Source organism: Copidosoma floridanum, unplaced genomic scaffold, assembly GCF_036245765.1.
Source record: "Copidosoma floridanum isolate Cflo_tuat_1 unplaced genomic scaffold, Cflo_Japanese_pri ptg000029l, whole genome shotgun sequence".
Lineage (NCBI taxonomy): Eukaryota > Metazoa > Arthropoda > Insecta > Hymenoptera > Encyrtidae > Copidosoma > Copidosoma floridanum.
Window position 1 is genome coordinate 2,691,440 of NW_028321906.1, and position 16,044 is coordinate 2,707,483.

The 16,044-nt window shown below is 44.9% G+C and overlaps 2 protein-coding genes across 2 annotated transcripts; both read left to right on the plus strand.

The window, feature by feature from the left end:
* The first annotated feature begins 795 nt into the window (after positions 1–795).
* On the plus strand, positions 796–4,626 carry LOC149373670 (uncharacterized). The gene has a single exon (XM_089596064.1). The coding sequence runs from the start codon at positions 796–798 to the stop codon at positions 4,624–4,626; it is 3,831 nt and encodes a 1,276-aa protein (XP_089452190.1).
* A 668-nt stretch (positions 4,627–5,294) lies between these two features.
* Positions 5,295–12,338, plus strand: LOC149373671 (uncharacterized). The gene is made up of 8 exons (XM_089596065.1): positions 5,295–5,477; positions 9,758–9,850; positions 9,927–10,145; positions 10,343–10,722; positions 10,869–11,073; positions 11,170–11,691; positions 11,783–12,138; positions 12,224–12,338. Exons 1-8 carry the CDS (start codon positions 5,295–5,297, stop codon positions 12,336–12,338), a joined length of 2,073 nt encoding a protein of 690 aa, XP_089452191.1.
* Positions 12,339–16,044: the final 3,706 nt, after the last annotated feature.

The window sequence follows — 16,044 nt, forward strand, 5'->3', positions numbered from 1 at the left end:
ACGTTGGGCCGCCATCGAGATCAGCTGCGCACTCTGGGCCGTCCGGTGGCGGAGTAGGACGACTGGTTCGTTTCCTCTGCACTGACGGGGATGGACTCCTCGACGCGGCGCGCATGGGAGGACGAGCTTGAGCGACTCGAGGTCGCAAATTCGGACGCCGGGCGCACCCTGGCAACCTTCGACACCCTGGCCGGCTTCCTGCGTCGGCGATGCCGGGCTCTGAGCTCCGTGGAGGCCTCCCATCCTGCACGCCAGTCCGCCGTGCCCGGTGCGCGTCCGGCGGTCCCTGCCTCGGCCGGCCGTACCTATCGTACTCTTGCGACAGGTGGCACGGTGTCGGCCTGCCCGGCTTGCCAGGGGTCTCACTACCTGGGCCACTGCGCACAGTTTCACGGTCTTGAGCCGCGCGCTCGGAGAGATCTGGTTTACCAGGCGAGACTGTGCTTCAACTGTCTTCGGTCCGGCCATGCTGTAAAGGCTTGTCCCTCACGCTCGGTCTGTCAGCACTGCCGCGAGCCACACCACAGTTCTCTGCATGACAGCAGCCGGCGCCGCGGGTCAGAGCCCGCTGTTGAACCCACGCCACCGAAGCTTCCGAAAGCGGATCCAGCGGCCGTGCCCACTGCCGGTCCGCCATCCGATGAGGCGTCACGGTCCTGACTGGCAGTGTTGCCGACCGCGCTTGTCCGCCTGAGCGGGCCTCTTGGCCGGACTGTGACGGTCCGGGCCCTCCTGGATTCGTGCTCCGAGGTCACCATTGCTTCCACCAGCCTCGCTCGTCAACTCAACGCTCCGATGGAACTCGCCGAGTTCAACATTTCGGGCGTCGGCGGCGACCCGGGCGTCCGCTCGAGGGCTCGTGCTCGACTTTGGCTTCACCTCAGGGAGAGCGAGCCACCGACCACGCTGATGGCTCTCTGCCTCCCGCGGCTCGGGATTGTTTCCCCACGCGCGCCCCTGCACCCCGCTGTCGCTCGGCGCTGGCTCGACCTCGAGCCGCTGGCGGACTCCAAATTCGACACGCCACACGTGATCGACCTCCTCCTCGGTGTGGACGTCTACCATCGCTTGCTGGAGCCTGGCCAGATTCAGCGTGACGACCTTGTAGCTCAGGCCACTGTCTTTGGTTGGGTCTTTATTGGGCAGGCCGCCGGCCTAGACATGCCGCACGCCTCACCGAACGTCTGTCTGACATCTCAGGCCGACTCGCCTCCTCCTTGGCATCTTGAGCTGGCATCCCTGCTGCAGCGCTTCTGGGAACTCGAGGACGTTCCACAGGCCCACCGGCAGGCCCCCGACGACGTCGAATGTGAACGCAGCTTCGCTGACCATGGCCGGGCTGAGGACGGGCGCTACGTCGTGCGCCTGCCTCTAAAGCAAGGGGGCTTGCAGCTCCTCGGTGATAGTTGTCAGAGCGCTCTGGCCTCGTTGACTGCGCTGCAGCGCCGGCTACAGAGAGCCCCCGAGATGGCCGTCGAATACACCAAGTTTATGGCCGATTATCTCGCTTTGGGTCACATGAGGCCTCTCACTAGCGCTCAGTTGGCCGGGTCGTCCCACCCCGCTCATTACATCCAGCATCATGGCATATGGCAGCATAGCGACCAGGGCCGAAAGCTGCGCGTTGTCTTTAACGCTTCACATCCAACTTCGAGCGGCTGCAGTCTAAACGATGTCCTCCACGCCGGGCCCCGACTTCAAACGGCCTTACCTCACGTGTTACTGCGCTGGCGCCGACATCGTATCGCCTTCTGCAGCGACGTTCAAATGATGTTCCGCCAGATCTGGATCGATGACCGAGACGTCGACTTGCAGCGGATCGTTTGGAGCGCGGACCCTCGAGAGCCGCCCACGCACTACCAGTTGCTCACTGTCACATACGGCGCGTCGTGCTCTCCGTATCTTTCCCTACGCACCATCCAGCAGCTGTGCGAGGACGAGGGCTCCCGTTGGCCCGATGCGGTGCCCGTTGTTATGCGCGACCGCTACGTCGATGACATTCTCTCTGGAGCCGATAGTCTCGACACTGCGCGACACCTCCGTGACCAGTTGATCGGCCTCATGCAAGCTGGCGGTTTTCCGCTCCGGAAGTGGGTCGCGAGCACACCAGAGCTACTCGAGGATCTTCCGCCCGATGTTCGCTTGCGCCCCGCCTGGGATCAGCTCGGCGCTGAGGGCCTTGTTAGCGAGCTGGGCGTTGGTTGGGATCCCCCGGTCGATCGCCTTCGCCTGACTCCGGTCGTCGTGCAACGCCAGACTACGAAGAGGACCATGCTCGCGGCGCTTGCAAGCGTCTTCGACCCATGTGGTTGGCTTGCGCCAATCACTTTGAACGCGAAATTGCTGCTGCAGGATCTTTGGCGGGCTCACCTCGACTGGGACGAAACAGTACCATCGTCCATGGTCCGGCGCTGGATGGACTTTGTGGCTGAGCTCCAAGTCATCTCCGGCTTCTCTCTTCCCCGATGGATCGGTGTCTCGCCAGCGTCCGACCTTCATCTGCACGTGTTCGCTGACGCCAGCCGGCGGGCGATGGCCGCCGTAGTGTACTCGCGGTTGGAGCGCCCGGGCGAGCCGGCTTCCTGCTACATCCTTTTGGCTCGCTCAAAGCTTGCCCTCATTCGCTCACTCAGGCCAGTCTCCGAGCCTGTCGCACGGATGACGATTCCTCGCCTTGAGCTCAGAGCCGCTCTACTCGGTGCAAAGCTGCTCCGATCAACCGCGGATGAGCTGGATGTCCCTGATGATCGCTGCCACGCCTGGAGCGACTCTCAGATTGTTCTGCAGTGGCTCCGTTCCTCCCAGCCAACCAATAATGTGCTCGTCGACAACTACGTGGCCCAGCTTCAAGAAATATTCTCTCCGAGCATCTGGCGGCACGTCCCGACGGCGTCAAATCCGGCGGATCTGGCCACTCGGAGCGCCGACATGTCAGGTCTCCGCCATCAGCCTTTGTGGTGGCACGGGCCCTCCTGGCTGGTTCGTGACATCGGGTTATGGCCCCCGGAGCCCGTATCCCGACCAGCGCCGGCTCTCATCAGTTGCTGCACCGTTCAACCGTCCAGCTTCGACCGGCTTGAGCAATTCTCCAGTCTCCACGTCCTAACGCAATTGCTCGTTCGTGTGCGGCGGTGGATTCGTCGCCGTCTCCATCGCGAGCCCGCTCTCCCCGTGCTCTCGCCACCAACGCCGACCGAGCTCCACGCCGCTTTCCTGGCTTGTGTCCGTCTGAGTCAAGCTCCAGCATTCGAGGCGGAGGTTATTCGACTGCAAAGGGGTGAGCAGTTACCAAAAACAAGCCCACTCACGGCCCTCTCTCCATTCTTGGATGCCGATGGGATCTTGCGCGTCAGCGGGCGGCTCGCACATTCGTCGCTGACCTATGAGGAGAAGCATCCGCCAATTGTCCCCGGTTCCTCTCCTCTGGCTCGGCTCATCATCGCCCGGGCGCACTCCAGAGCCCTCCACGGTGGCTTCCGGCTTACTAGCGCATATGTGCACCGGCAGGCATGGATTGTCGGTGGCAGGACACGAATCAAGGCCCACCTGCGCCGTTGCATCGTCTGCGCCCGGCTGCAAGCGCGGGCATCCACCCAGCTTATGGCCCCTCTACCAGCCTCCCGGGTCACTCCTTGTCGAGCCTTCGGTCGCACTGGGGTTGATTACGCGGGCCCTTTCCACGTGCTCGCTTCGCGCGGACGAGGCGTCCGGACCACCAAAGGATATATTGCGGTCTTTGTGTGCTTGACGACGAAGGCGTTGCACCTCGAGCTCGTTGGCGATCTCTCAACGGCCTCTTTTCTCGGCGCTCTCACCCGTTTTTCCGGTCGCCGTGGACGCCCGGCCGAGCTGTGGAGTGATAACGCCACTTGCTTCCGACGGGCCGACCTCGAGCTGCGCGAAGCTCTTCAGGACGCGGAGATTGACTGGGCGCTTGTTGCTGGAACGCTCGCCGATCAAGGTGTTTCGTGGCAGTTCATCCCGCCTGGGGCGCCTCATCTTGGTGGTCTTTGGGAGTCGGGTGTCAAGTCGGTCAAGGGCCACCTCCGACGCGTCATGGGCTCTCGGCACCTGACCTACGAGGAGTTTTCGACTGTTCTCATTGGCATCGAGATGGTCTTGAACAGTAGACCGCTCACTCCTCTCTCCAACGACTTGGGAGACCTTGATGTCCTCACTCCGGGCCATTTCCTTATCGGCGCCCCTCTTGATGCCGTCATCCAGGCTGGGCCCCCATCGGAAAGGCTGGACACTCTCGCTCATTGGGACCTCGTCAGGGCGATTCGAGCTCAGTTTTGGTCTCGCTGGAGTCGAGAGTACCTGAACACACTCCAGCAGCGACCGAAGTGGCGTACCCCTCGCCGGAACTTCGCCGTGGGTGACACCGTGGTTCTTCTCGACTCAACTCTACTTCGGACGGATGGGCGCTGGCCTCTTGGCCGCATCACCCACGTTCATCCAGGACCCGATGGTCTCGTCCGTGCGGCCACTCTGAAAACAGCCACCGGGGAGTACCTGCGGCCCGTCGCCAAGCTTGCATTGCTTCCGGTCCCAGATCTCGCTGAGACGCCGCCGTCGGCGACTGTTTCATCTGATGCCCAGACTCCTTCGGCGGGCGGCGTTTGATTGTCGCTCCGGGAGCAAGGCGGGCGGTATGTGAGTTTTTCGGCCGCGAAGGCGCTGGCTGCGCGGTCGTGTCCTGCCGAGTCCTCCCCCCCGCGCCCCGATCGCTCTCTCCGCCAAGGCGCTCGGTGCTGCGCGCTACCATCAATCGTGCTCGAGTCGACCGCCAAGCAAGACGTGTGAGCCGCCACTCGCCCAACAAGAAGAAGAAGAGAGAAGAGGAGAACAAAGGAGACTCGACGCGACGTAAATGTGTTTATTTGCTGCCTCGCAGCCTGTGTACGTTCCACTATAAATAAAGAGTATTTTTCCACAAAACATGGTCGATTTTATTAAACCGTATGAATATCTCTATTTTGAGAGGTCGACTTTTAAGTGAAAAATAAATTATAAACTTGCCGCAAACAGCATAAACCACGTCAACTTTTTATTATCTATCTATTAGATTAGATGCGGCTGGTTTGCAATTATCAAAATGACTTTGCTGTAAATAGCAATAGTTTATGGCGATCAAGTGATGCCATGATAAGAGAGAAAAGATTGTGTGATGTTTCGTCCCGGGAGCACGCCAGGACTCATCAGTAAGGCTGATGACATGCTCCCTGCCTTAGACACCTATATTGGTGGGGGTACCCTAGCTCAATCTTAAACGCCCTTATAAATTAACCAACATGAAAATCCGGGCACTTGCGAGTAGGTTAACTTCAATGGTTGGACCCCTAGCGGATGGTTGGAGAAAGACGGAGAGCAGTAGTGACCATGTGGTAGTGAGGGTTCCCACACACACTCCCCTTCCAGTTACGACGCCGGAATGGCCGGATGAAGGAGTTGTGACGATATGTGAGAAGTACGCGGTAACGTGTGTATGACGTGTGAGATGTGGTGTATTAACAGAAGGCAAGATAGGGGAGAAAGAAGTTGATAGGGTAGATCTCTGAATCCTCCACGCTCTTGTAGAGTCCTAGAGAGAGGCGAGCAGAAGCTCTAGCCACGACCGAGACCAGAGGTCATATCGGAGAAAGAGAGGAAGGAAGCTAGTTGCTGTCCCGAGGCGTAGAGAATACGTAGATGCTATTAGAAAGTTGCATATGTTCGAATTTTCGGGGTCACCAATATGGCGATCGAGTGATGCCATGATAAGAAAGAAAAGATTGTGTGATGTTTCGTCCCGGAAGCACGCCAGGACTCATCAGTAAGGCTGATGACGTGCTCCCTGCCTTAGACACCTTTATTGGTGGGGGTACCCTAGCTCAATCTTAAACGCCCTTATAAATTAACCAACATGAAAATCCGGGCACTTGCGAGTAGGTTAACTTCAATGGTTGGACCCCTAGCGAATGGTTGGAGAAAGACGGAGAGCAGTAGTGACCATGCGGTAGTGAGGGTCCCCACAAGTTATTTGGATCAGCGCCATCTAGCGGTCTTAATTTTTTGGCCAAAAGTGGCTCCTAAAATTCTCAATCAGAGCATTCTAGATTAAAGCCATTTAGTCTATTACAAACCAGCCGCAACTCATGATGAAGTTATAAAATAGTAAAATAACAATACCTGTGTTTTAGGCGGCAAGTAATCAATCTAATTTATACCAAAAAATCGACCTGCTATGTGATTGTACTTTTAAAGATAAATTTTGAAGCATAAGATAGATATTAAACTTGCCGCCAAAGACACACGTATCGTTATTTTTTTATTTTATAGCTTTACTATAAAATGCGGCTGGTTTATAATTGACTAAATGGCTCAAATCCTGAATGCTCTGATTGAGAATTTTAGGAGCCACTTTTGACCAAAAAATGAAGACCGCTAGATGGCGCTGATCCAAAATAATTATGGCTACTTACAGTAAAGTCACTTTATCAGTTATAAACCAGCCGCAAATAATTTTATGAATAGACGATAAATAGTTGACATTTTTTGTGCTACTTGCGGCAAGTTTCTACATCAATATACTACATATTTTATATGGCTCATAAAATCGACAATATTTACAAAATTACAACACTCTTGACCTTTACCATTAACTCATGTAAGCACAAATTAATCAGTCCATTAAAGAGACAACCGAAGAAAAATGGCCTGAAAAAGAAGCACAGTCACACGAAAAGTGATCAGAGAAGGTTGGGTTCTTTGTTCACTTATAACACTTAAAATTTACATCTCTGTAATAAATGTATTTTTCAATTAGTGAGATCCGATGCTCCATTCCAGGAGACTCTTCGTGTGGCTGCTTCTTTTTAAGACCTTTTTTCTTTTCAGTTGTCTCTTTTCGACTGATTAATTTACGTGTATATTTGATCGTGATTCACGATTTCTGTAACACAAATTTTGTTATGTACATATTATATAAGTTAACTGTTTATTGGAAATCTAAAGATTAAGGGCTGTTCTTTCATTAGTTAATAGTAAAAGGTCAAGAGTATTGTAATTTTATAAATATTGTCGATTTTATGAGCAATACAACATAAGTAGAATATTGATAGTTTTGGAGGTCGATTTTCAGGTAAAAGATAAATTGTAAAGCAATCTAAATTATGTGAGATCCAATGCTCCATTTTTAGAAGACTTCCTGTGTAACTGAACTTCTTTTTTAAACTTTTTTTTTTTAGTTGTCTCTTTTGGACGTATTACTTTACGTATCTATTTAATCATTGTTCAAGATTTCTGTAACACAAATCTGGGTATGTACATATTATATAAGTTAGCTGTTTATTTAAACTGGAAAGTTATAGGGCTGTGCTTCTGCGAGTTAATGATAAAAGGTCTAAAGTATTTTAATTTTGTAAATATGGTAGATTTTATGAGCCGTATAAGATAAGTGGAATATTTATACTTTTTTGGGTCCATTTACAGGTAAAAGACATATTGTAAACTTGCCGCAAGTAGCACAAAAAATGTCAACTATTCATCGTCTATTTATAAAATTATTTGCGGCTGGTTTATAACTAATAAAGTGACTTTACTGTGAGTAGCAATAATTATTTTGTATCAGCGCCATCTAGCGGTCTTTATTTTTTGGTCAAAAGTGGCTCCTAAAATTCTCAATCAGAGCATTCAAAATTAAAGCCATTTAGTCAATTATAAACCAGCCGCAACTTATAGTAAAGCTATTAAATATAAAAATAACAATACGTGTGTTTTTGGCGGCAAGTTAACAATCCATCTTATGCTTGAAAATTTATCTTCAAAAGTACAAACACATAGCAGGTCGAATTTTTGGTAGAAAATGGATTGTTAACTTGCCGCCTAAAACACGTAAATTGTTATTTTTATATTTTATAGCTTCATCATAAGTTGCGGCTGGTTTGTAATAGACTAAATGGCTCTAATTCAGAATGCTCTGATTGAGAATTTTAGGAGCCACTTTTGGCCAAAAAATTAAGACCGCTAGATGGCGCTGATCCAAATAACTATTGCCATTTACAGCAAAGTCACTTTGATAATTACAAACCAGCCGCATCTAATTTATAGATAGATAATAAAACGTTGACGTGGTTTATGCTGTTTGCGGCAAGTTTACAATCTATTTTTTACTTAAAAGTTGACCTCTAAAAATAGAGATATTCATATGGTTCAATAATATCGACCATATGGCATTACTTAGTAGTAATTTCTTTAATTACTTAACATAACTTCAAGTACATCTTACACCGTGCTCTCTTTACCAGAATGATAAAATCAGAGGCTGTAAAGTTATACGTATAGGTCGTGGTGGTAACGCCGCTTGGGGTGTTTTCCGCAATCGTCGTCAACAGGATCCGTACCATATAACTTTTTTTAGCTTTGCGGGCCTATGTTATAACATAGGCCGATGTACAGAAAAATAATTATATGGTACGGTCCCAGCAAGTAATTTAAATTTGCGCTCTGTACGTTACCGTCAGGTCAGTAAGTCAACAAATATATTCTGTAATCTGCAAGTTAAAACAGCAGACGACGTGAAAGTCGATAAAAAAGTGAAGATTTCATCGCTGTTGACTGTCGTCTGCTATTTTAACTGGCCAGATTACGGAACAGAGCGCCAGTTAATTCAAGGTATTTAACTTATCGACCTGATGGTAGCGTAGAGCGCAACCTTAGATGAGGGAAATTTTTATTGGGAGCCCGATAATTTTTACTGGACGTAATGGTAAAAATTGTTAAGGTTAGGTAAAAAGTCCGGAGTGACGACCTAGTCCCACGTTTACCGTTCTGAACGGTAATTTTTATGGGCATTTACTATAAGATTTATAAAAAATTTCTCTCAATGCACGCTTGTTGTAGATTGGTGTGAGTGACCGAGTCGCGTATATTGTTTTTTACAAAGGGCGCAACGTGCAATTTTGCGCCCGTGAGCACACTTTGCGCCCAGTAAATCACTTTGGGCCCTAGGTCAGAAAAGTATGTTGGGCCTGGAGGGTGCATAAAACTTTTCTGCCCTTGGGCCCAAAGTGATTCCAAGGGTGCAAAGCGGCAGTCGCACTTTGGGCCCTTGGTAAGAAAAACATTATACGCGACTCGGACACTAACATACAACAATCGCGTTCTTCGAGCGCTTATGTTTGCACTTTGTGCCCTAGTGACGTAATGTACCATAAAAATTTTACAAATGTACTAAAAATAAAGGCAGAAGCGAAAAAATGGTCACATATTGGATTATCGACTTGAATATTGACTTTAATAAATGTTAATGGCAAGAAGATGATAATAATGTAGGAATAAATTGGAATTCTTATGGAAAGAAATTCGTTACTTTTAATACTTACGAAATTATATTTGAGCCCGTAACGCTCCTATTTAAAAAACAATAAATAAAAGAACTCGTCGTAAAAGTTTTTCAAGTACGGATCTCGCAGGTTCCAAAAAATTTTTAATTTTCATGGTCACGGACGATACAAAAAAAAATTTTTATTATTAAAAACCCGTTTCGAGCGTTTGTATACATTTCGTCCCTTGAAATATGCCGATTCTCGTTGAATGACTTATATACATATATGTATGTACATCCTATGCGTTATAGAGTTGCTTGTATTGTGTATTCTACACAAGAAAAAACAGCCACAAATCACCTTCACCACCTCCACCAAAAAAATAAGTTAAAAAATGCAATTACCCCGTTGTCATTATCTACTTCTTCAACTTTTTTTTAACTCCGTAGGTCGTCAAATGCTTAAAAAGAGGCACTAATGAGAAAGTGGCCATAAAAATTCTGAAAAACCATCCATTGTACATTCAGCAGGGTCAAATCAAGGTGAGTATGCACCATAAACTCTTACATACAAGTATGGCTTGAAGTAAACTTATTGTATTTTTTTTCAATTCCACAGATCTCCAACCTGTTACGTCTCAATAAAGAAAATGCGGATCAGTTTAACATCGTACGTGCCTACGAATTCTTTCAGCACAAATCGCACCCCTGCTTAGTATTTGAGATTCTGGAACAGAGTCTTTATGACTTTATGGAGCAACATCGATTCTCGCCTTTGTCACTCGAGTGCATTAGGCCGATTCTCCAGCAGGTTCTTACGGCGTTGCTCAAACTCAAAGTAAGTGAAATTTTATTTTTTCTTTTTTTTTTTTGTTTCGGGAACTATTTGTTCGAATTTTTTTTAAATAAGAAATTTTTTTATTTACGTTCACGTAATGACAGTCAAGTATACCAGTAAGAGCTAGTTGCACGATAATTTAAAAATAAAATTAAACAAGTTAACACAAATAAACAAAATAACTGCCAATCTTACAGCAACTGGGTTTGATCCACACGGACCTGAAGCCGGACAACATTATGCTGGTTGACCCCATCCGACAGCCCTACCGTATCAAAGTGATCGACTTCGGCTCGGCCTGTCACATATCCATGGCCGTCTGTAATAGTTACGTCCAGACACGATACTACCGTGCCCCAGAGATTATACTTGGTCTTCCATTTTCCGAGGCTATTGACATGTGGTCGCTCGGCTGCGTCGTCGCTGAGCTATTCATGGGTTGGCCTCTTTACCCCGGTAGTTCAGAGTACGACCAGATTCGCTACATTAGCCAGACTCAAGGCCTGCAAACCGAAGAAATGCTCAACAATGCTAGCAAAACAAGCAAGTTCTTCTGTCGGGATGCAGATGGGATGTACTTTTTAAATAAAACTGACACTGCCGATCGTAAGTGTTTTTTATTATTCGCATTTTCGTCTTTCCACTCGCTTTTTATGACAGTAGTTCCTAATTAAACCTCGGATTTTCATATGTTGGCATTGTTTTTGTTCTTTTAGGCACGTGTTCGTTTTGGCGTCTCAAAACTCCCAATAAATACGAAGCCGAAACTAGCGTTAAACCCAAAGAAAACAGAACGTACATCTTTGATTCTCTCGACGACATTGGTTACGTTACTACAGATCATGAAGAAGGCCAATGTTTTGCCGAAAAGGCCGATCGCCAAGAGTTTATTGATCTACTCAAGAGGATGCTCACGATGGACTGGGTAGTAAAATTTAATTGAACGAATAATTTCTCTTTGCAAGAACAAAATGCACTTTTGACGTAGCAAAATTGAATTTACAATTGTCATTTCATTTGCCAGGAGTGCCGTACAACACCAGACAAAGCCTTGAACCCTGCCTTCGTCACCCTGACCCACCTCGTCAAGAACCGTACCAGTGACTTGACAAACAGTTTGCCGTACCACCAACCCACTCCCGCACCTCAGCCAGCACTGTCATCCGTCATGGCAAACTTGCACGAGCCGACGTCCAACAGCACCATTGGTAACAACCAAGTGCAGCGTCTGGTACTCCAATACCGAACTACGCAGCCTGGCTACAATGACCTTTATGAGATGTACAGGTCCAACAATGGTTGCCAAACCACCCAGTATTATAGCTCGTCTATCAGCTCGATCGGAGGCCAAAGTGGGGTCCACGACTTCCCGCAACAACTGGTGCAGGATATTCTATGCCCACAACCTGGCTATCAGATCATGCCCAGCCTGACCAAGCACGTCATTTTGGCCCAGCCTCCCTGGGCCCCACAGACGCAACTACAGATACAGCCTTCCATCATTTCGCAGCAGGCGATGGTGACCGATCGGCAGAAGCTTTTGGCGGTAAGTACTACTACTGCTCCTATACTCAGTATTCTTGTACATTCGATCGTAATACATAGCTCTGCTTTTGTTTTGGTGTGAAAATCCACAGAACGTGGTGCAAACACCCTATCCCGATGATGGCAGGCAGATGGCCACAATCGTGCATCCCTGGAAAGAAATACTTAGCCAGCACAATGCTATTCAACAGTTGTGGACTCCATCGTTGCAGTCGATACTGGCATCACAATCTTTGGCTACCTTGACATCGCACCATGACCATCACTCATTGTCTTTGTCCTCATCTTCGTTGTCATCAAGCGAACACCACCTGCAACAGCAAAATGATCATCGAGTTGAAGGGCTGCATGGCAGACAGCAAAAAATCATGATTTACGACACGCCTTCACCTGGGGCGTCTGTCATTAATATCAGCAGCGACGACGACGACGAGTTCCAGGAAAAAGGGTTAATATACTGCACAGCTATTTGAACATTTAATCGGTTAATGTTACAAGGATCTCGCTTATTTCATTCTTTTGTTGTTTTACAGTACTGAATCGACATCAAGAGCGGTATACAGAATTCAGACCCAACATGATCAGTCAACAACCCAACATGCTCGACCCATGAAGTACATGCCTGAGCCCCAGCACCATATCAAGTAAGCATTATTTTCTGTTTTTTTTTTTTTTTCTTTTAATAACGATGTATTTTGTATGCCTTTTTTAAATGTAACTTTACAATTTTTTTTTTTTATTTATTATTTTTTTTGTAAGTCTGGCTGCTCCTTTTAATTAAAAAAGAAACGTCCTTTGGCGGAGTTTAATGTGATGAATGAGTCAACGAAACGACAAAAGTTGGCAGTTGCTGCTGTCAGTGAGGTGCAGCACCGATGCCACGAGCATAAGAAGAAACAGCAACAACTTAACCCCGTGAAGAAGCGCGTGAAAGAGAACATGCCCCCAAGGAACAGTGGCTGGGGTGAACTACAATACTCACCCCTGTCAACGACTCAGTCTCCATTGCCATCGTCGTTGTTATGGCAGTCGTCGTTACAGCCGATACAATCCTCGGCATCTTTGACGTCACACCAAAACCATCACTCGTTGTCTTCATCTTCATCTTCATTATCCTCGAGTAAACACCATCTTTACCAGCAGAACGAGCATCCAGCCGAGGGCTTGTATGGCTGGCAGCAAATGATCACAATTTACGACACTCCTTCACCTGCAGCCTCCGTTATTATTTTCAGCAGCGATGACGATGATGAGAACAAGTCCCCAAAAAATGGGGTGGTATCTAAATTTACCAAGTGCATGATATTCACGGACAACAACAAAGAGATCAGTTCTAAGAACCGTCGGATCCACCACTCACAGAAGGTATTTTGCCCGCAGCCATCAATCCTGCTGACCCAACGCCAGCAGCAGCAGCAGACGACCCTGGATATAAAGCAGGTGCCTCGGCCATTATATCATAACAAGTGAGGATTTTTTTTTTTTTTTTGTAATGATACATTTAGTATGTTTTTTCACGTTGTTTTTTGTATTTTTTTATAGTTCTAGCTACAATTTACAATTGCAAAGGAAGCGTCCGTTGACAAAAATGCAGTCCGAGTGCAATTTGATGAATATCCCGACGAAACGACGAAAGTTGGCAGATGCTGCTGCCAGCGAGATGCACAGTAACGGGGTACTGTGACAAGCTTGAGTGCCATGGCATGGGTACCTGCTATCGCAAACATAACAGCTTCAAGCGTTTGCATTGATAAATTTTGTGATTTTTCTGACTAGTCTGAACATGACAACCAAGTTAATTGTCATTTCGAGTAACTAGTCACTTGTGATTTATTTTAGAATTTTTGCTAATGTTTGTCTGACGAGTGCCAGTGTGAATCTCTTTTTTATGTTGAGAATGTTTAGATAATTAAATTTGTATAACTTTTTTATGGCTTTTGTAAATAAACATTTTTATGATTTTATAAAGAAAAGCATTTGTTGTATGTTCTCAAAAATCTCAGGATTTTTGGAACAAACCAATCCCAAATTTTAATAGAAGGTTAGTTGCAAATTTTAATGTGTCATAGGCTATTAAAATTAGCAATAACTTTAATGAAAGAAGTTTTATGTTAGTTAAATTTTTTAATGTTACTTTACAATGAGTCCGCCGCACCCGCTATCGATTTTATGACTTTATGTTCATAAGTAAACGTTTGTAGTCTGGCAATGCCATCCTTTTGTTTTTTTATTTTGTTTGTCTGTGTCGATTCAATTCTCCTAAATCTAACCTTAAGCTTTCGTGCTTTGCTCCAATTTTAAAAGTTTTAAACCTATATTTTGAACCTATATAATCTAGAAACCCATAGACTATTTCACCCCCCCCCTCCCTATAGTTAGAATACTTTGTAAGATTTAGATATCTTTTAATGCAATCATCTATACCGAGTATGTACTCAACAATTTGGATATCACAAATCTCTATGACTTGGGTTTATATAATCCACAAAGTATAAAACATTATACCAAACTTTAGTATACTTCGTGTAAGTCCTAAACTTTTTACTTAAACTATTATTTACACTGTTTTTGAAAGTAAAAATTTTAACAAACTCACTTATTCTTACGAACCAATTATTTTATGGCTAAAGGAGAAAGAGAGAAAAAGGGAGAGCTGTTTATCAGAACGTAAAAATTATATATATAGATTTATCTTCCTATATTATATAGTTAACTCAGTGGGGCATTCCACACAAACCCCCCACCGCTCCTTATTTTCTATAAGCATTTGTATTGTATAATTATGATAGAGCCAAGTACACTCAAATTGAATAGTCCATAATTTCCTGATCCTTAACTGCAAACAATTACGCACATCGTGTGGTACATCATCATCCCATAACGGCGAAATTCGGTAACGAAAAATCTTACATAGGACACTTATACATAACAAGGACTGGAGTACAGTCGATAAGAAGGACTTCAAGAGTAAATCTTAGAAACATAAAATTAATTCACTTAATAAAAATTCGTGACATGACTCTGAAACCTACAACTATGAATTACATAATTAAAAAAACTATACAGTCAGAGAGTATAGAATAAAGATCTATTCCATATTTTTTTATATAGCTCCGAAATCCCATAATAGTTCTAGCGCTAGAGCTCCTCCCATCGGTGAAATAAAATAACCCTACCAAAACTATGTAATATATTATATAGTTTCTGTCGCTAAATACAAAAAATTTTGTTCAGTCATTACGAAAAGTGGTACAACTTATTTAAAAATTGAATGTTTAAACATATAGAGAAAAATTATAAAATTCAATCTTAAAAATGTTTATTTGTAGAATATGGCTCAAAATTAGAAAAAGAGCCCATGTAATGCGTTATGTGAAAAAAATCAGCCAATTAAAAGTCATTTAATTTACGTATGTTGTGTCATTAATAAGTTTTTTAATAATATTTTAAATCCATTAAGATGGAAAATTTTTTCTGAGCCCCCAACGATAACATAAAATCATAACAAGATACAATTACAACTATTATCATAATGTTATACGACTATTAACGAATTATATTTTTCTTCTTTTGTATAGTGCGTATTAGGGTACTTTATCATTTAATTTAATTCGTTTCTAATTGACTGCTAATGAGAATTTTTATCATAAATGTTTCATTTTAGCTTGAAAATTTCTTTTTCACAATCCTTGGCTCATTTTTAACGAAACACTATTTAGGATATATGTAACTAAACCTCTTAGTCTTAGAATAAAACGATGCTGGATTACGAAAAAATAATATTTATTAAAAATTTTGAACTACGTATTATTTAGGGTAACTGCACTATTTTCAACCCACCTGGGCTCAAATTTTATCTTAAGATGTGGACTTTCAGATAAAAGAAGATTTATAATAATCTGCAGCTTGGTAACCGCGGTATTGTTGATTAACGCAGGGTCGTTGTTAGACTCTCGTGTACCGTAGATCATCAGCCCAAGAAAATTAAGTCAAATTAGTGCAATGTAATAATTTTCACTTTATAAACGGAAAAACATTATTGTTATCATGATTGCGTTATTTTAAACAGAAAATTTCTCTTGATGACTTTTTCGATTAGATTCATATTTAAAGCTCAACCAAAGAAGCTCACCTAAATTTGAATTGATGCTTATGCTTGGTTAAAAAAAAATTTTTTTAATATAGTATAGACAATACAAACCAGCAAGGTCGAGTTGTATAAAAGTTAAAGAAGTGTACTTTACTATGTATGATTGTTCAAACGAAATGATTTGTATTTTTGCCATAACAGAAACCAAAAAGGTTTCCTTTAACTAAAAAAGTTAAAAGGGAAAAAAAAATTTTCAAATGACGA